Genomic DNA, 20,473 nt, shown 5'->3' with positions numbered 1-20,473 from the left:
AACTTTGGATCCAAACTGTAGCAGGTTTTAAAAGTATAAAGCCAGCACTTTGAATTATGCCAGAAAAACACAGAGGGAACCTGGAGAAATGTTTTAAAACTGGCAAGTTATTCAAATCAGTTATCCAACCTAAATGTTTAAAAATACTATCAACGTTATAAAATTTCTTTCTTGTGCACTGAGTTCTTATTCTTGGTGCCCATATTTGTTAATTAGTGTTTGCATTTTGATTTTCTTTCTTAACTTACAGGCTGCAGATGGGTTCCTCTTTGTGGTTGGATGTGACAGAGGCAAAATCCTGTTTGTTTCAGAATCTGTTTCCAAGATACTTAATTATGACCCAGTACGTGATAATCTGTTGTATCTAAAATCCTTTTTCTTTTATTAGAAAACACAGTTTCTTAGAGCTGGATTATAGTTCTGGAATATTAAGGGAAACTTCCCCTTTTCAGTGGAGCCATTTTAGATTTTGTGGGTGGAGGAATTGGGGAGAGAATTTATCAGAAGGTTTAAAGGCCCTTTCTTGAAACAATTAACTTAATGCAGAATCAGTGTAGAGGCATTTATTATGATTACTTTTTAATTGTTTTGCACTTCTATCACTGCACATCAGAGAGCCAACCACACCCACCCTGCTATTTAAAGTCAAAGGATTTGGGACTTTGACATGCATTCATAGGTCCATGCATACCAAGCTTGCTGCCCTCTAGATTTCATAAAAGAATAGTTGTCACTCTTATGTACACAGCCAGCAAGTTGGCCAGATATTATTCCTGAGGAATTATCATACGAAGTCTGAAATACAGGGTGAGATGATGCCCCCCTCAATGGTGCCCTTGTATAGAAAGACTAATTTTCGTGGATCATTGTGGCTGAAACAGCCATGTGAATCACTTAACTTCTGCAACACTTTGTTTTCTGTGTACCACAACTTTTAATGAATATTTTTAAGATCGGGAGTCTATACTACCCAAATATAAGACTTAAAAAGCTAGCAAAGAAAATATGCACAAAGAATGAATCAGAATGCATGACTGACTGGTGGTATTGTGGGACCTCCTTCAGTCCTTGCAGATAGTGGTTTTTAGCATGTTTTTTGTAACCTTCCCTAGAGCTGCTTTTATATTGAAGGGCTGGATATATATATATTCATAAACTAAATATACACATCCTTCCCAGTGTTAATTATAGCAAAAGGAGTTCTTCAGGCACATGTGGCTATTCCCCTTTAGTAGTTGACAGAGGGTAAGTCTCACCTTTGCAAGTTTCCCTCACAGAACCATATCCAGTGTTTGTAAATATGTTGTTGCTGTTTACACCAGTCATTGAATTTCAGGGTTACATGATGTTATTTCAATAATTGCCAGCCAGTGCTGCCTGCTACAATGTGAAAATATCTGGTGTGCAATTAACTATACCCAGATATTGAAGTTTTCTTTGAAAACAAACTTGTCTGATACAACTGCATTGGAAAGATATAATTACAATATTTGGTGAACTATGGCCTTCAAAACTGTCATGGTATGTGTGTGTAAATGAGATGTGTGATGCATAGCTTATAAGCTAATAAAGTTATGTTCTATTAGGCCAGTTTGATTGGGCAAAGTCTTTTTGATTATCTTCATCCAAAGGATGTTGCCAAAGTGAAGGAGCAACTTTCATCTTCAGATGCTTCACCAAGAGAAAAATTAATAGATACCAAAAGTAAGTGTACACCTAAAAATGCTTAGAATTCATGATTTTAATGTTGGGTATCTTTGTGTATATGGAGATAAGTTCCCACAAGTTTTGTATGAGCAAAACCATGAATGTTTGCTTGTACTTATGGGAATACTTTAAAACAAATTAAAGTTGTTCTTAAGGGACATATTTTAAACAATGCCAATAAGTAATGTTTAATCTGTTAGATATCTTATATGTCATTTTTACCAGGCGTACTAGTTTATTTTTCTTGTGTTCAATAGATCTTGTCAATAGAAAAGACCTGGTGTAGTCAAGCATGGGATAAAATGCTTCAGTACCAAGAATCACTCTACTCTGAAAATGTTAAGTGCCAGTCCTAATATGAACACATCTTACTTTTATCATAAAGACATTCTGTAATTTACAGCTAGTTTTTGTATGAATACTGTCAGAACCTCTTTTTATACCTCTGCCAAATTAGACGTGAAAGCTGTATGGAGTTTAAACTTAACCTCCAATTAAATACTGTGTCATGCATAACATTGGCTAGTTTGTAAAATATCTCACTACTATTCAGTCTTGAGTCTGTCAACCACGCTCCTTCATTTTCAAATTTTAATTAATCAAAGATTTCTAATTACATGAGCTAAAGTTTCAGAAGCAATCTGAAAATATGTTGGAAGCATGTTAAAGCATTTTAATGTAGTTGCGAACTATCCTTCATAGTTCATCTGACAAGCATGATTTTGTGTGTTCTGCTCTTATTAAACTTTAAAAGCTGGTTTGCAAGTTCACATGGATTTTCAAGCAGGATCATCTCGTCTACATTCTGGTGCTCGGCGGTCATTTTTTTGTCGAATAAAGTATATGAGAAACACAGTCAAAGAAGAAAAGGAGTCCTTACCAAACTCAAAAAAGAAAGGTATTATTAAAATAAGTGAAGAAAAAACATTTCAAACATTGCGCTAAATGGTAATGCAGATGAATTACTATTGTACAGTGCAAGGCTGCAATCCTATATGCACTTACTTGGGAGTAAGTCTCATTGAGATCACTGGAACTTACTTCTCAGACATGCATAGGAATGCACTGTGAGTGACTTAAAATTGTGAAACATATGTATGAACAGTAAGCTCCTTGAAACCTGAAAGGGCTTACCAAAAGGCATTAGATAGATTTTATGTTATAATGCTATAGAGAACATTTCTCACAATATAAATGAAGGTTATAAATCATGGCTGCTGATCCCAAGGACAATGAAAATACAGGGTTCCCAAAATTGCTAATGAAACAGTGAAAGCTATGACTTTTGAATGGACCATTTTGTTTTCTTAGATATCTGTTTTTGCAGTCCTTTGCTTAGGCTTTGGATGTGCATATCCAAAGGACTGCAAAAACAGACATTTAAGTAAACAAAACGGTCCATTCAAGTGTGTGTATGCTGTGTTTCAGAACATAATTACCTTTTGGTATTTTATTGTTGCAAGCTGAAGAATATACAGAAAGAAATTAGCTTTGATCTAAAATTATTACACTATGTGACTTGAAAGTCATACTGAAGCAATAGTCATATGCAACACACATGTGCTTTATTAAAGAAGAAATGCTTGTTACTAGGAATGTTACTAGACACATGGTCCCATACAACGTTAATAGGGGATTGAAGTATCATTTTGCATCAATCCCAACGTAGGGCTAAATTCTACATTGAAGAGGCAGGCATGCACAATGGGAAATCCCCTTGCTCTCCTCTCCTCAGCAGTCTCCTGTGTGTCGCCCAAATCTGTTCTAGAGGGTCCCCCAACACTCTGGAGCAGATTTGGGGGGGGCACTAGGGGTCTGCAGGTGAGGAGGAGAAATCGTTTCCATTAGAGGAGAGCCAGCATTGTGTCCAACCTATTGTGTTTGGTTTGTAACCAAACTTCCACTAACTATTCTGGACGTTTGTAAAAGTTTATAATGTTCCTACTAGAGATATGAGGTAGTTATTTGGAACTATACCTTACAAAGAGAGTGCTCAATCTGAATATCAAATGCATGACACTTGACTAAGACAACACTTAAAATACAGTTTAGCATTAATTTAGTAATATTTTGCCAGCAGTTAAGTATTTGTCATTTCTGAAGATAGTGTGTTGCACAGGTGTGTCTTGTATAAAGATTTTTTAAAATCTTCTATCATTACAGGATTGCAAGCAGTAACACTTTGCAATTGCACAACTTTACATTATCCTCTCCTTATGATATAGAGCCTTCAGTGCTCTTTTTTGTAGGTAGACAAGTCTTTTACTTCCATTGCAATATTACTTACTAAGCCTCTAGTATACTTTAGATTATAGATTATTTAGTATACTTTTATACTAGAATACCAGAATATATTCTAGTATAATTTAGATTATGTTTTTGTACTTGGAAGGTAATGTGGAAACCCAAAGATAACAGACCAAATCTGTTTGCCTGAAAAAGCTTAGAATGAACTGTAGGCAATACAAACTGGGCGATGCTTGATTTACACCTTCATCCTATCTCCCACTTCAGCTGAAATAATGCAGATTTCTCACGTGCATCCTAGGCTGCTCAGACCCACCCAATAATGTATAAGATTGACTGTTTACCTATCAAGTGCTTACTCTTAGGTGCTTCCTATGGACAAGGCCTTAGAATTAAGCTACCCAATTAGTTGCCTCATATGGTGTACTTGCTATTGGTCTTGCATACTACTTGAGTCTGCAGGTGTGGAGCTCCATGTTTGACTGTTCCTCTGTGTGTAGGGTGGTGGTGGTGATGGTGGGTTGTGTGTGTGAGAGAGAGAGAGAGAGAGAAGAACCTCTTTACACACACAAAACTAGCATGTCACAGAGAAGGGTTTGAGAGAGGTCTTTTCACTGGTATGCACAGAAAATTATTTTCATGGGAAAGCATTCAACCATGCCATTCCTTAACTGTCATCTGAAGTCAGTCCAGTCCAGTTGCAGATCTATTATGCGAGGTTACTAAGCTCAACCGTTTTAAATTCAAATTAAGCTTAAATTTCCTTCTACATTTTATTTAGCTCAGTATAAATTGTAGCACATTTTGTAATAAAAAAACCAGTGCTGTACAGGAAAACAATCTTTATTACTAAACTGTTTAATTTTCTTCTTATATGTGAGAACACATTTTAATTGCCAGCACCTGTGACTTACCTTCCCTAATCTTTTGTAAGATTAGAAGTGCACTTCCACAGGTAAGCTAAACCTGAACAGTGTTTAAAAGCAAATCCTAACGAATTAACACCACATTCTTATGTATAGATTTGTAGGGCTCATGCCTTTAGGTAAGCAGAAAACATATAATAGCCTCTGATGTTTGTAGAGAAGAAAATGAAAAACTGTTTTGTGTTTTGACTAAATTAGATCATAAAAAGTACTGTACTGTTCATTGCACTGGGTATCTGAAGAGCTGGCCTCCTAATGAGGTGGGAGTTGAAGAGGAGAATGATGTGGAAAAAGACAACAGTAATTTTAACTGTCTTGTTGCAATTGGTCGGTTGCACCCTTACACTGTTCCACAAAAGAGCAGTGAGATAAAAGTCAAGCCAACAGAATTTATAACACGCTTTGCCATGGATGGAAAATTTGTTTTTGTAGACCAACGGTAAGCATTTTCATCTTTTTAATTTTTAGACAATAGTACTTATCTTAAATTGGTGAAGGTTTATATATTTAGAGTGTACACATGTACATTTATTTATTACATTTATATTCCGCCCCATAGCCAAAGCTCTCTGGGCGGTTTACAAAGGTTAAAAACAGTGAACGTTAAAAACAAATATACAAAAATTTTAAACCATCAAAAGTGTAAAAACAACAATATCCATTTAAAACAACTATTTATATATAATGTATATGTATTCTTCAAGACTCCCTATTAAATTAGCATGGCTCTTAAAATATTCTGGAGTCCACAAGTTTAAAGAATTATTTAGGTAAGTTATTGCCAACTAAAAGATGCTTTAAAAATGTTTCAGATCATGAAACATTTGTACTGAAAAAAATTCAATATAAAAAATGAACATAAGATTCTGAGACTTAGAGGTTTATAAATAATTTGAGAACTGTGATGGTATTCCTTTCACTACACCTGATAAAACAAAGCAAAATTAGGAGGTCACCTTTTTGGGGTGTTCTGTTTTGGCTGAGTGTGTTAAATTGCAATTTTAGTTTTGTTTCATTTCAAACATCAGCATCTGTTTCTGAAGGTATACATTTTTTTGTTTTAGGAGCTATTGAAATAAATAAGGCTACTGAGTTATGGAATTTTAGGTCTTTATGAAACCTATAATGTATTCATGTTCCCTTACAGTGCAACAGCAATTTTAGGATATTTGCCACAAGAGCTTCTAGGAACTTCTTGTTACGAGTACTTCCACCAAGATGATCACAATCATCTGACTGATAAACACAAAGCAGGTGCAGCCAGAAGTTACTCTCTAGCTATTTATAATTTTATTTCATATTACTATTGAATGAACTTTTAAAGTTTGACCATATTTTAGGTATCTACTGCAAGAAAGGCAGATTATAAATAGCATTAACAAATATACCTGTGTTATGAACTTCTAGTCTTCTTTCAGTATTAGAATTAGAAATGCTCCTAATCAGGAAAACATCTGTGGCCATTTTATTTGAACGCTACAATTTTTGTTCTATTGCTGAAAGATTTACCAATGGAGCCTTGACTGTGAATTTTAAATTGACTGTGAAATTGAAGCTTAATCCAGGCAATACAGAGGTGCTCCTGGTTAGTCAAAAGGCAAATCAAAGGAAAGGGACTCAACCTATGTTGAGTGGGGTTATACTCCAGATTCAGGCTCGCAGTTTGGGTGTACTTCTGGATTCAGCCATGAATACGGATGCCCAGGTTTCAGCAGTGGCTGGGAGTGCATTTGCGCAGCCAACTACACCCATTCCTTGAGTTGTCTGACCCATTACAGGGAGGATTTAACTCCCTTGTTACACCTTCATTAGCTACCAGTGTAATTTTAATCACAATTCAGAGTACTGGTTATGACTTATAAAGCTCTAAAAGGCTTGAGACCAGGCTACCTATGATTGCTTTGTTCCTTACCAGCCTGCCTGGGTTTTAAGATCTTCCGGAGAGGCCCTTCTTTTGGTATTACTGCCTTCAGAGGCACATTTGGTGGCAACCTGAGTGAGGGCCTTCTTAGTGTCTGCTCCCAATCTGTTGAACTCTCTACCAGGGAAGGCTAGGTTGGCTCCCTCTCTGCTGTCCTTGCACCAGCAGGGAAAGCAGGTCTGTTGGGCTAGATGCTGTTTTTCTGTTGTTGTTGTTGTGTTTTAAAAGCACAATTAAAACTTAGTTATTGTTTCAATCATGTTTTTATTTAAGACTAAGCTTTTTTGAGTGCCACTTCTTGGTAGAAAGTCAGGGTACAAATTATTTTTTTAAAAAAAATCACAAAGAACCCAGCATAAACCCAGTTCTGTAGGTAGTGATCACTACATTTAGTCAACCAGAAAAAAAAATAGATGTCTAGAATGTCTTGCTCATCTCTACAATTCTGTTTTCCCTTAAAAGTATGGGATTAGTTTTCACGTTCAATGTAGATTTGTAGGTTAAAGAGGAGAGAGAGAGAGAGAAAAAGATTAAACATTTTATGTGAAAACTTTGGAACATAAAATCACAAAAAGCTTTGGAATATAAAATCACAAATGTGAAGTTTGCAGTTTAGTAATTCAATAATGCATAGGCCAGCCTGGAAACATTACTGCCTTGGAAATATAATTCCTTAGTGGCTTAGAACAAGTTACTGGTTCTCAGTCCACATTTGTTAAACTGGAATCACCATGACCTGCATCAAAGAGTGATAGCATTTAAAGGACTTGATATAATACAGCTGCCATATAAATACATACTGGTCTAATTAAATTAACCTTTGGCTTTTGTTTACTAAAAATGTTTTTTTTTCTATCCAGTGCTGCAGAGCAAAGAAAAAGTATTTACAAATTCCTACAAATTCAAAGCAAAAGATGGCTCTTTTGTCACATTAAAAAGTCAGTGGTTTAGTTTCATAAATCCATGGACCAAAGAACTGGAGTACATTGTGTCAGTCAATACAGTTGTATTGTAAGTTAATCAACACTATAAGAATAGCTTATTTTATATTTATTTTAGTCTAGATATTAAAAAAAATACAAAGTAAATTAAAAAGATGAATTTGATTTCATTACCACCGACCACTTAATGTAAAAATGATAATTGACTTTTAAATTTTAATTATGCAGTATGAACACAAGTAGTTCTGTTCTGGTGACCTTATTAAGTGACTATTATCTTCTATGCTAGGATTCCAATTGTAAATACATGTCTGTCATGGTTTTTAAGCCAATTATTGGCTTTACTGTTGCATAGCAAAGAACACTAGATTTTGCTAAAATATATTTCATTTTCCATTGAATCAAGTTAGATTATTGGATAAATATCTGATCTTTCTCTTTAGTCTTGAGACATCTTCACACACTGGGCACAGAGAGAAACCCAATGCACATTGGTATGGTTCATACATAATACCAATCTATGGTATAGGTTGTTGAAATCTGGGTTGCTATGATGTGTGAATGCAGCCATGCTAACAATCAAGTCACAAATAACCCAGGAAGAGTATTTATGGTCCTGGTTCACATGACATGGCCAGCTCATTGTGGGTTATTTAACCCATTATATGCTGCAGTTGCCATTTTGAATATGCAGTCCCCAATTGTGGGTTATTCAAGTGGTAAACAACCCTTGCATAACCCTCAATTAGTAGTTATGCATGTGCCTCAATTATTATTAAAATAATTACAAGTACATGCTAATAACTGTTAGTAGTTATTAGCATGTGAGTTGTTTATTTGGATTAAATAACCCAACGAGCCGGCCGTGTCATGCAAACCAACAGAGTGTTTGTTGTTGGGTTGTGAATACTGGATTATTTAAAGCAGGGGTGGGTAGAAGGTAGATCTCTCGATGTTTTGTTCTTAAACGCCCAGAAGCCTCTGCCGTCATGGCCAATGATTAGGAATGGTAGGAATTGCAGTCCAAAACATCCGGAGATCTGCTTTAAACTATGGGTGACAAATCCAGAATTGTAGGTTGTTTCAACAGGTGACAAAGACAGTGGACAGTGACAGCTTAGTAGTCAAGTGCAATCCCCATTGTCAGATCGTATATTGGATTTTACCCAATTTCACCAATATGTGAAGAGGTCTTTAATTTTTGTTCCATCCTTATAACTGTAACCTGCAATACTGAAAAAGTATTTTGAAGATAAATTAGGTTGTGTATGCTTAGAAAATTTTCTTAGCTAACATTTTAATTCTGATTAAACTTTAGAGGTCATAATGAATTGGGTGAAGAAGCACTACTACCCTGCAGTTCCCTGTCTTCAGAAGGTAAGGTGAAAATAATAGGCACATTCTTCTCACAGGTATTATTTCATGCAGCAGGGACATACAAATGAAATCTGTTATCGTTTGATAACTTTGTCCACACTACTAAAATATATATATCTTGTAATCTTATTTTTACTGTCTTTCAAGTTCTATTAGAGATACATCAACCTTTAAGTGAGACTAAACTAGTTATTCAGATCCTGAACAATGTTAACTATCAAATAGTAGTTGTGGAATATTTATATGGAAGGTTTTTATCTTGACCTTTGATCAAAATGATCTTCATATATTTATATAGTGTATTTAAAAATGCACAGTAATGTTAGAAAAGCTTGGCTTTTCTTAGCTGTGATGTGTCTTGTATTCTGATCCGTTAAAGCCAGAGAGAGACCCAGCAATTTTCATTTCCTTTTCCTTTGGTAAGGTTGATCGGGCCACACAATGTTTAACCTCTGGGAAGTGGTTGGAGTAAGATGACCTTTGCTTGATGTATAGTGTAGGTGGGGGAAATCCTAAGCAAGCAGCTTCTTCCCCTTTCATACTGTAGTACAAGGTGCTCAACTAAGGTTTTGGCCTACAGCAAGACTGAAACTAATGGTTATTATTTATTTATTTATTTATTTATATAGCACCATCAATATACATGGTGCTGTACAGAGTAAAAAAGTAAATAGCAAGACCCTGCCGCATAGGCTTACATTCTAATAAAATCATAATAAAACAATAAGGAGGGGAAGAGAATGCAAACAGGCACAGGGTAGGGTAAATAGGCACTGGGTAGGGTAAAACTAACAGTATAAAGTCAGAACAAAATCAAGTTTTAAAAGCTTTAGGAAAAAGAAAAGTAAATATGATGGAAGATAAAAACATTAAAAAGATTGTAATGAAGTTAATTTTTAGAAAAAGACAAGAGACAATACCTGTAAAGGTGGAAAATAAAATTTATTTACCTTTCTCTTAAAACATAGATATGCCAAAGCCACCATTTTTAGGTGTACCAGGGATGTCTACAGGAACTTTACTTGGGGCTGGAAGCATAGGAACCGAGATTGCAAATGAAGTCTTAGATTTACAAAGGTAATAATTCCTTATTTTTTGTTGTAAACTGTAGCCAAACTTATTTAAGAAAATTTCTTAAAGTATGTAACATTTCCAACAATTGATGTTTTTATGCTCCCCTTTTTTCTTTTTTCTTTTTTTTACACATAAGGGCACTTCTGGCATAAAAGGCAAAAGTTAGAATACTTCACTTACCTCATAATTTAATTGAAATCTTCTGGTTTACATGCTGTCCAGCTTAAATTTAATGTAACTTAAGAATTCTTGCCCAGCTCAGCACTTATGTTTTAGCAAAACAGCCACTTGATGATTTAGTCTACATTTCAGGACCCTTAGGTCATAGCTAGACTTAAGGTTTATCCCTGGATCGTCCAGGGGTCAAACCTGTTCATCTAGGTGACACACAGGGGATCCAGTGCTCAGGCAGGGGCGAACCCTGGATGATCCCAGGATAAACCTTAGGTCTAGCTGTGGCCATAGATGGCTGAATGGGATACTGCATTGTGATTCTCCAGACATGTGCATTGAGACTGGAAAGTATGTTAGTGAATATTTTAAAGGGTAAATGCATTTAAGTGAATATGTTTCTCTTGGCTTCTGACATGTCAGTACTAGTGACACATATTTCTTATCAAGCCCTGGTTTAGAGGCCATATAGAGCTCTAAAACTGAATGCCTCTAAAATGTATTACTGAAAGCTTTGTATGATGTTTTGTTTTATCTAGGTTACATACTTCTCCACCTCTTGGTGAATTAAGTCCATCAGATCTTATGAGGAAGTCTCCTTCCCCAGTTCTAACAGTAAATTGTAGTAATGTGAGTATTCATAAACCACCAGCCACCAAGAAATGTCAGTATCTCATAACCCAGTAACAGGATTTGATCTAACTTACTAGCCCCCTTCATACGTTATATGAATGAAGAAGGTTGGTGCATAGAGCAAAGATCAGGACTGTGCTGCTAATCCCGCCTGCTCCTTTGCATGGCCAGCCAACACATCTGAAAAAGGACCCGTACACAGGAGCAGCTGTTCAGGGATAGGTTCTCCACATGATCAAGGCGCCTGGGCAGTGAAGGAGGCCCAATAGCATGGAGCCCCTACATGTGGGCAGCTGCTCATCTATAGGGCTGTTTTTCAGGTGTCCGGGCTCAGTCTGGGACTAGCCCGTTCCTCAGTGTTGAGGAAAGGGCTTGTCAGCCATACAATGACAAGGACAGCAGCACGGCCCCATTGCTTGCTTCACATGAGGACCACATTCATGTGTGTAACATATGAAGGAGACTACTGTTACTTAATCTGAAAACCCTGGCTGCTAACAGCAATAACCATGTTGTTGGAAAATGGCAACAATCAGGTTGAGTAAAACTATTTTTTTTTAAATGTAAATACTAATCTTCTTAAGTAATAATAAGTACATTATTGCTTAAGAAGATTAACTATAGGGCTAATGTACTTACGTAATATACAGTATAAAAATATATTAGCACTATACTTAATCTCTAAACAGAATCAATGTCTCTACTAGGTGTAATGAGTTAAAGAGGCTTTTCTATGTAAATGAAGGAACAATTTGATCATTTCTCAAATACGAATATTTACAATCTTCCAGACATTGGCATTTCATTTTCACTTGATGAAAATAAACTGCTCTAGCCTGCTCAATAACTATCAGAACTATCAATCATAGGCATTTCATTTTTGTTTGTTACTTTTTTTATGAGAGTGAGGCTGGGCTGAGGCAGAGTGAAGCAGAAAGGAACAACACTGGAAAGAAGAGGAGACAGACTTGTCTGATCCGCAGGTTTCTATATTCCCATATTTACAGTGCAATCCTATAGTAGTCTACTCTGAAGTAAATCTAATTGTTTTCAACGGATCATACTCCAAAGCAATTGTGTATACCATGGGATTGCAGTCTGACCTCTTAAACTCATGAGTGCTCATGAGAAAGAAACCCTATATGGAAATATTTGAAAGACAATCTTCCTTCAGATTAAAAAAGGAAGGCATAGAAACAATTGTTACTTGTGGGTAAATACTGTTTGGAACATCTCATCAAGGGGCCTTTATCATTATACTTTGTCAAGCTACACTTTCATACCACAATGCAGGATACATTTTAATTGTGCTTAATTTCATTGATTTTCAGTTGTTTTACATGAAAACTGCATTAGGTTGTGGCCTTCAAAGCCAACATCAGTGTGAAGATCAAATCTGATTTTAGAGGGCATTACAAGTGGGTGTCTTAGCAATTACAGAATTGTTGCCATTTGTAGCTTTCTTGTTTCTTGTAAACCAAACCCTCTCATTTGGCTAATGTTTTCCTGATGATAAATATTGATCCCTTTAATGTCTGTAATACGATTGAATGTTTTTATATTTTTGTATGTTCTCAGGTGCCAAATAAAGAACTTATTCAGCTATGTCCTTCAGGAATGGAAGATTTGGAAACTTCAGGGCAAAATCAGGGTACTATTTCACTCCCTAGCAATGAGCCTCTTCTCAGTAAGCTCTCTTCTTGTAAAAATATTGGTAGCCTCTGAAGAAATAGATTGTTTAACTGAGTGCTCTCACTTCCTACCAGTTTTAGATTGCTGGTGCTCCTGTTCATAAGAATCATAGATGAAAAGAAATTGGAGTAATCTGTGAATGCAGTCTGACTGGATTCAGAGAAATATTCTAGCTGAGCCATATATATAGAATGCACCAAAGCTTAAGGAAATTGTTCTACAACTTCATTTACTGTTCGTTCTACCTCCTTTCACCTCCCAATGGAGTCTAAACACCAACACCAGGAATCTTATTAAGATAGTGTGGCCAGTGCAAGCAACCCATAAAGACTGACTTACTCCTATCAAGGCCAGTCTAGTATAGATAAAGGGGACTTGGCTATCTGACCTCAGCTTTCCTATATGGATTCATAGATTGGCTGGGTTCTACTGTGCTACAAGCCTCTCTGCTACCTATACAAAAGCAAACTTTTTCATGTGTAGCAATGTTCTTAATCTATATTAATTACAATTTTGCATAATAAGACAAACACAGTATGCTAGGATGGTAAAAATACATGTTATTCTTCCTTGACATAGTGCCCTTTTTAAGACTGTTTTTCTTGGAGCCATTGAGCCATTTTGTATCATCTGCACATTCTGATAAAAGAGACTAGACTACTAAGAAGTGTTTCCCACCCACCCCCAGTATTAGAATCCCAGCTTTACCTGCCTTTTATAACGTGTACAAGAAAGTAAAGGTCTGATACCAAATCAGTGTGGACCCAGTGTGGAGTAGTGGCTAAAGTGTTGGACTGGGAGTCGGGAGATCCGGGTTCTAGTCCCCACTCGGCCATGGAAACCCACTGGGTGACTTAGGGCCAGTCACACACTCTCAGCCCAACTTACCTCACAGGGTTGTTGTTGTGAGTATAAAATGGAGAGGAGGAATATGTACACTGCCTTGGGTTCCTTGAAGGAAAAAAGGCAGGATATAAATGCATAAATAAATAAATAAATAAAAGTTCTGTGTACCAAAAAGATATTGAATGTTTTGGAGTAAATAGTGAATTGTGTTATCTGATTTTGTAGTTATACTGCAGTGAATAAAGTGGTGGCATTTTTGTTTGTTTCTTAGGTGATGCCGCTCAATTGGATTTTGAAGCCGTATGTGAAAATGACACGACCATGGCTGCTCTTATGAATTACTTGGAAGCTGAAGGAGGCCTAGGTGATCCAGCAGAGCTTAGTGACATGCAGTGGACTCTTTAGTTTTACCCAAGGGAGGAGAAACTTCAATGCACAAAATTATTATTCATTCTCAAATACTGTATTAGTACCTTTTAAGGCTTTAATTCATATTTACAATATCTATATTTAATATATATATATTTTTAAAAGACTTTTGCCTTATTCATAAAGAAATGGTTTTGTCTGCATATATTGAAAAGATGTAATATTTTTTAAAGACGCAGAACCTCAATTTTGTTACTGATACATATGTTGACTGGGATGCTTAAAACATGGTTATATTTTTACTAAAATCTTTTAAGGTATTACTGTAAAAATGGCATACGGATTTTGTCTGAAATGTTCCAATCTTTGAAATCCCTATTTATTTGTGGGTTTTGTTGATAAGGTCCCTAATTTATTAGTGCTGCTTCAGAGAAGTATACTGTACATCCAGTCTTTTTAAAATATCTATTTCTGTAAGAGCGTATTTATTTTACTGTTTGACTATAAAATTTGGGATCAAGAAGCTAGCAGTGGAAGTTTATTAAACTGAACAGTTATCCATCATGTTGATCAGGAAAGAATGCATTGCTGCAAACTACTATAAGGAAGAACTAAAACAACTGGACTTGGTATATTTCATTTCTTTCTACTGTTGACAGCTGGGAGTGATACAGAAAATGAAGCATTAGAAAGGATATCATTAATATGAAAAGTATCTATAGGGAACTGTGTATACTGTCATTGATCACTCAATTGGAACTCCTTTAAGGAATAAAATAGAAGATTTATACAACTTTTGAGATCTAAAAATGTAGAGTAAAATAAGGAAAAATTGGACCATAAAGGATTTTTCTCTTAACTTTGGGGGGTGTCATATTTTTGTGAAAGATATCTATATTAAAAGCACATACAGTATTGGAGTAGCTATTGAGCACTTAATTGTTTTTAAACTGCAATATGGGAATTGCACCTGAAAACCTGGGCAAAGGTTAATTCAGAAATCTTGAAGAAAAATAACTATATATATATATTAGAACATTATGGGGCTAGCCTAACTACTTTCATAGTACAATCCTGTACATATCTACTTAGAAGTAAATCCCACTGAGTTCAATGAGACGTTCTTTGTAATTGTGTATAAGATTGTAGCCTTAGAGGTTAATATTTCACATCTAGACCTTTTAGAATCTTCTACTGTATAGGATATCTATTTGCTGCCCTTTGCATTTGAATACATCAAAATATTATGATTCGATTATGCATGGATATACTTTGCCATAGAGGTACATCTTTTCCCATATATTGATTAAATTAAGAGCAAGGCTTTGAGTGGCCTTTTGAGAATGTGAGTAACTGGTCAGCAAGACAATAAAATAATTAAAATTTGAACATGCGGGCCAAGTCTTCTACAGATGTGAATTTGATAATTGATTATTTAATTGTACTTTAATATAGGCAATACTTTTTTCTAAAGTGAACATTAAAAGAATAATTTCCATTAGAATAGTGTGTTAAATTTTGAAGATACAACATACTGTAATGATGAGACCATGTCTGTACATCACAGCATTAGTACCACCGCCATTTATGTTTCCACACAACTTGTAAATGCAGTAAAAACAAAAAAGACATATTTACCTCTTGCACATTATGGATTACACTACAAGTGGATATGGCTAGAATTGCTAATTTTGTAATGTGTGAAGCATTCCTGAGAGTGTTTTCTCTAAAATAATTGTAGAAAATCAGGAATCTGGGTTACTACTTTAAATAACCACTAGATGTCTTAGTGCTTCTATTCTTGAGGATGTGTGGTCTCGCAACAAGGTTATTGTATGCATTCATGTTTGTAAGACTTGTGTGATTCCAGTACAGATAGGAGAAAGTATAGAGAATTCTTTTAGGAAAATTTTGTGTTTAGAATATGACAGAACATTTGTTAGTGGGTATAGCACTTCCAGCCCCTCTGTTTCATGTTGCTTCCTTTCGAAAAGAAAACAGACCAAAATCTTGTAACTTTGTAGGAATTGTGTGTAAGAGCTTGGTGATAAAATAAAGCTGAATATGGCTTGAAATGTAGAGTAGGAATCGACAACTGAAGGCCTCTAAGCCGCATCCAGCCTCTTAGGGGGTGTTATCTGCCTCCGTGCATTGCAAAACAAAAAATAAAAAAGGGTCTGGAGACAGACATCTGCCGTCTCAAGAAGCCTTGGCAGCAGAGGGGGGGCGTTTGGGGGGGGGGGGAGAATTGCTATCGAGGCCTTTGCCCATCACACCTCAGTGCATTTGCTAAGTGGCAATCTGGCAAAAGTAGTTGCTTTCCAGAGGTGTAGAATAGTGAAAGAAGCTAGTTTAACCCTGATCTGTGGGTCCCCTTGGTGAATCTGCTGCATCCTATTCTTTGTAAATGGCCATGGAATGAACTATGGTAGTAAGAAATTAAATTGGTCTGTTGGGTCCTCTTAACATTTATTTGGACAACTGAATTTGAAACTGAAGGGATAATATTGTGATTTTTAAGATAAGCAAAGTTTGTATGAATAAATTTAGTAAACACATATTCTGCTCACTTACATGTACTTTTGCTGGTTGAGTGATCAAAACAAGAACCTAAGGCAGATTGGAAACTGTTTGCTCTTCAGAAACGCATGTTTCGGGGGTCCTGTGACTATTCATGCATCATTCCCTTTCTTAGAGGCAAATCGTATATGGAACTAGCTTACTCAATTTGATAGGTCAATGTTTTTCATGAGCAAAGTGTACAGTCTATCTGTCAATTCGCTCACATTAAATTCTTCCCTTGATTTTACCACTTTAAAATTGTTTTCTCTCTCTCTTTCCAAATTTCTGTATTTCAGTATATTTTGTAAATATTTAGGTTACGTAATGGTCAGGGAAAATTAAAATATATTTTATACAAAATAGTATTGTGTGTATGTGTGTTTTTAAAGCTCATCGTTAATACTCTGTATCTTATAAATTCTTCTCTGGATTGTTGTGTATTAAATTTGTAATGCAGTGTGCATAGATGCTGGGTTCCAAGCCTCTGAGTGTTTGATTTCCTCTGTGCTTGATGTATATCACTGAAAACAGATGTACCATTCTTCAGGCAACTCCCAGCAGAGTGAACTCAGCCTTACAGATTTAGGTATATGTGCTCCTTAAACACTAGATCAGCCTTTAGTCTTGCCCAGTCCCTTGGGCTTCTAGAGTATTATCCTTTCTTTCTAAAATATTTTAATGGTGCATGTACTTGTGCTCATCATTCACCATACAAAACTAAAACCTCAGTATTTAAAGAAAAAATACTTGTAACACTGCTACAGGAATTGAGATGTGAAATACGTTGGAATATGTATCGGGCAGTACATTGTCCACCATAGTTGGTGCTTTTCCAACATGTTGGAAATGTATCTATTTTTCCCCAATAGCTTGTTCTAGGTCCTAGAATAAAGGGCATTAAAGTGTACATATGTACTTAAGGGTGTGAAGAAACCAAGTGACACTCAGTGGGGATTATCTAGTACTACAGCAAAGACTGACTTTCCCTCAACTGTGTGCATGATGGATGGCAAGACACAGTGTTAAAATTAGGCAAAAGCGTCACATACTGAGTTTAAGTCATAAGCCAGGCTTGAAGTTCTGGATTTCAGCTCACTGCTCTAATACTAAATAATAATAATAATAATTATTATTATTATTATTATTATTATTATTATTATTATTATTTCACTACAGGAAGAGCAATGTCATCCCTTGATCTGTAACTCTAGCTTACTTTTATCAAACTTGTTTCCTGCAAGACAGAGGATTAGATATCTGTGCTTATTCATTATAGATGAATGTTGTATCTAAGCAAATAAGCAATTTTTAGTTTATTAGTGTATTTCACATGCTTAAGGCATCATGCCTCTACAAAGGCCATAGCTAGATGGCGCTTTATCCCGGGGCGATCCCCGGGATCGTCCCTGTTCGTTCACATGATGCACAGGGGATTCTGGGATCAGGGAGGGATGATCCCTCCCTTTCCCCGGGATATGGCCCTACACTTTAGGCCCACTTTTTCCATGGTCTCGGACTGATCCTGAGACCGTGGAACATGTGGGCAGGCGTTGTAGTTTGTGCCAGCTCCTCACAGTTAGTCGCAAGCAGCTGGGACCCATGCACGGGGCACAGAGCTCAGGAGCTCTGCACCCATTGGGGGTGGGGTGGGGTGAGCAGGTTTTTTTTTTAAAAAAAACAAGAAAACACCTTTTGCGCACGAGTGCTCATGCGCTCCTTCCTCTAAAAATGAATAAATAAATGGCAGGCGCGACATCCTCTCCCCCTGAGGTCATTATGCACCGCGTGTAAACAGAGGGGGAGATCTCGCAATAAAAATATCGCGAGATCTTCACCTCTCCGTCTCGCTAGACCAGTAGGTCTAGCTGAGGCCATAGACACTAAACAAGGCAGGCATACACTACTTTGTAGCTTCACCAATGTAATCCAAGACTTGGGGATACTGGAACATTCACATCCAGTTTTGTAAAGTAGGTAGGAGGACTTACTGAATCTTATTAATGAAGTACAAATTGCTAGGAATTAGGTGACAATTATATGCAGCTCTGGTTGACTATATGGGTCTGGCTGACCTGTTCAGTGATCAGATACGAGTATAGACAAACTCTTCAGGTTCATCATATGAATATAATAAGTATATACATTCTTCAGATTTAGGAAGTAAATATTTTTAAGGTTCTTAAACAGCTGTCAGCTGCAATGAATGATGCCTCCATAACATCTGAAGCTTATGGAGAACAATGTTCTTCCTGTGAAGCAGATTTTGATGGCAATATTTTGAAATAATTTACAGCATAGTAATGTGCTTGAAAAATGTTGTTTGGGTTATATTATCTCTGCTCTGTCCCGTCTCTACAAGGAATATCTACACTTCCCCAGAAAGCATATGTTTGCATATCTTGGAAACTGGAGGTCACGATTTCAAAGCAAAAGCATGGTAAGAAAACTAAATTTTAGGATGTTTGGCTAAAAGTTGATGAAAAGGAATGAAACAATATGGGAATTAGAGCTTATATATAAAAAACTTGCTTTAGCCTGATCAGATAGCTTATATTCACATAGAATTTCCCCCTCAAACCCCACCCACACACTTGATTCTGCATTAATTCACCCCTGCACATTAATGGAGCGGTTTTTATGCTTTGCTTCACTAATGCACAGCAGATCTCTATTTTTGTAAAGCAAAGATGCACATCTGTGCATCAGTGAAGTAAAACCTCCCTCCATAAAACCTCCCTCCATAAATGCACAGGGGTGAATTAATTCAGAAACGGGTGGGGCGGTGGGGGAGTTTGAGGGAAATTGTTTTTTTAAAATCCTAAAAATCATGGGATGAAGGGATCTACTTCAAACTTGGCATGCCTGAAGCCCTCCTTAAGAGTTGTCATGCTGTTAAGTTTCATCTCTTTATCTTTAAAAATGACGGAGATGTAAACATTTTGTTAATTGTCATAGGCCAATGGAACAGCTGACTTAAATTTTTGACAGCTGAGCTGTCAAACTAAAAAATACCTAAAAAATCAAGGGATGAAGGGAACTGCTTCAAACATGGCATGTCTTAAGTCCTCATCATGCCAAGTTTCATCTCTTTATCTTTACAAATGATGCAGTTGTATGCATTTTTGTTAATTCCTGTTGACAATAATAGTGCAGTTCTCCAAAAACAGCAGGTTTCCGACGAGTAATCTGGCGGTGCGGAGAGATGGATCCCCTCTGAAAATCAGAGTGGAGAACCCACTTAACAGAGCTCTACCCCAAATTTCGGGTTGGAGTAGACCCGCTCTGCACACCCTTTGTTATTTTGTGTGAACTCGTGAGTGAGGCTTATACGAAGATTAAAGTATTCTCTGATATCCCATGGCCTGTTTTCCGTTTAAAACCTGAGTTTGCAGAACACAACAACCCCTGAGTGGTGTGCTGTACAAATCTGGTCAAAGAGTGAAGATACTTATAGAGGGAATGCATGTAGAAACAAAAACCCATGGTTATAAAGTGGAGATTTGTGGTGGTGTTGGGAATAGTTGACGCTTCATTTATGCCATATTTCCTGTTGATCCTCGCTTTGATGGATTCTAAGATTGATGTTAGAACTGCATAAAACCAAGGTGACAGAAAAATCCTTTCCAAACCTAGCATCTGTTGGTCTGCATTGTAATGCTAGTAGCTGCTCCACCCTAGAAAAATATAGTGCTGAAGTTGTTCAAGTATTTTTGGAACAAGAAACAGAAGTGGCTCACGAAAAAGGAAAGAGGTTGAGAAAAGGGTAGATAAGAAATATCTACCCTTTCTTTTAGATAAGAAATAGTTTGCTTTGAAAACAGCATACAAAATAATGAATGTAAACCACAATCCAATTAACCTGAGAGTGCTTTTAAATTACGGTTAATTCTTACAATAAGCAAGGCTGGCCCAAGACATTTTGGGTCATGAAGTGGAAAAGCCAAAATACTTATAATCCCAGCAATAAAGTGTGAATAACTGATAATGTTAATTAATAACTGATAACA

At 36.4% G+C, this 20,473-nt stretch overlaps 1 protein-coding gene across 5 annotated transcripts in view; it reads left to right on the top strand.

The window, feature by feature from the left end:
• BMAL2 (basic helix-loop-helix ARNT like 2) overlaps positions 1-16,102 on the top strand; it is a 36,306-nt gene extending 20,204 nt beyond the window's left edge. For 4 of the 5 annotated variants that reach the window (XM_063134226.1, XM_063134225.1, XM_063134224.1 and 1 more), the window contains 11 exons: positions 251-343; positions 1,587-1,704; positions 2,462-2,605; positions 5,079-5,319; positions 6,028-6,134; positions 7,662-7,812; positions 9,061-9,119; positions 10,088-10,196; positions 10,904-10,994; positions 12,576-12,684; positions 13,807-16,102. In XM_063134226.1, coding sequence (XP_062990296.1) covers positions 251-343; positions 1,587-1,704; positions 2,462-2,605; positions 5,079-5,319; positions 6,028-6,134; positions 7,662-7,812; positions 9,061-9,119; positions 10,088-10,196; positions 10,904-10,994; positions 12,576-12,684; positions 13,807-13,940 — 1,356 coding nt within the window. In that variant the 3' untranslated portion in view covers positions 13,941-16,102. Of the gene's footprint in view, positions 1-250; positions 344-1,586; positions 1,705-2,461; positions 2,606-5,078; positions 5,320-6,027; positions 6,135-7,661; positions 7,813-9,060; positions 9,120-10,087; positions 10,197-10,903; positions 10,995-12,575; positions 12,685-12,763; positions 12,817-13,806 lie in introns of those variants that run through there. The other variant, XM_063134227.1, reaches the window with a different exon arrangement.
• The last annotated feature ends 4,371 nt before the right edge of the window (positions 16,103-20,473 follow it).

This window comes from Elgaria multicarinata, chromosome 9, assembly GCF_023053635.1.
Source record: "Elgaria multicarinata webbii isolate HBS135686 ecotype San Diego chromosome 9, rElgMul1.1.pri, whole genome shotgun sequence".
Lineage (NCBI taxonomy): Eukaryota > Metazoa > Chordata > Lepidosauria > Squamata > Anguidae > Elgaria > Elgaria multicarinata.
The sequence above is the reverse complement of the archived record's forward strand: the minus strand, read 5'-3'. Positions and strand labels throughout refer to the sequence as shown.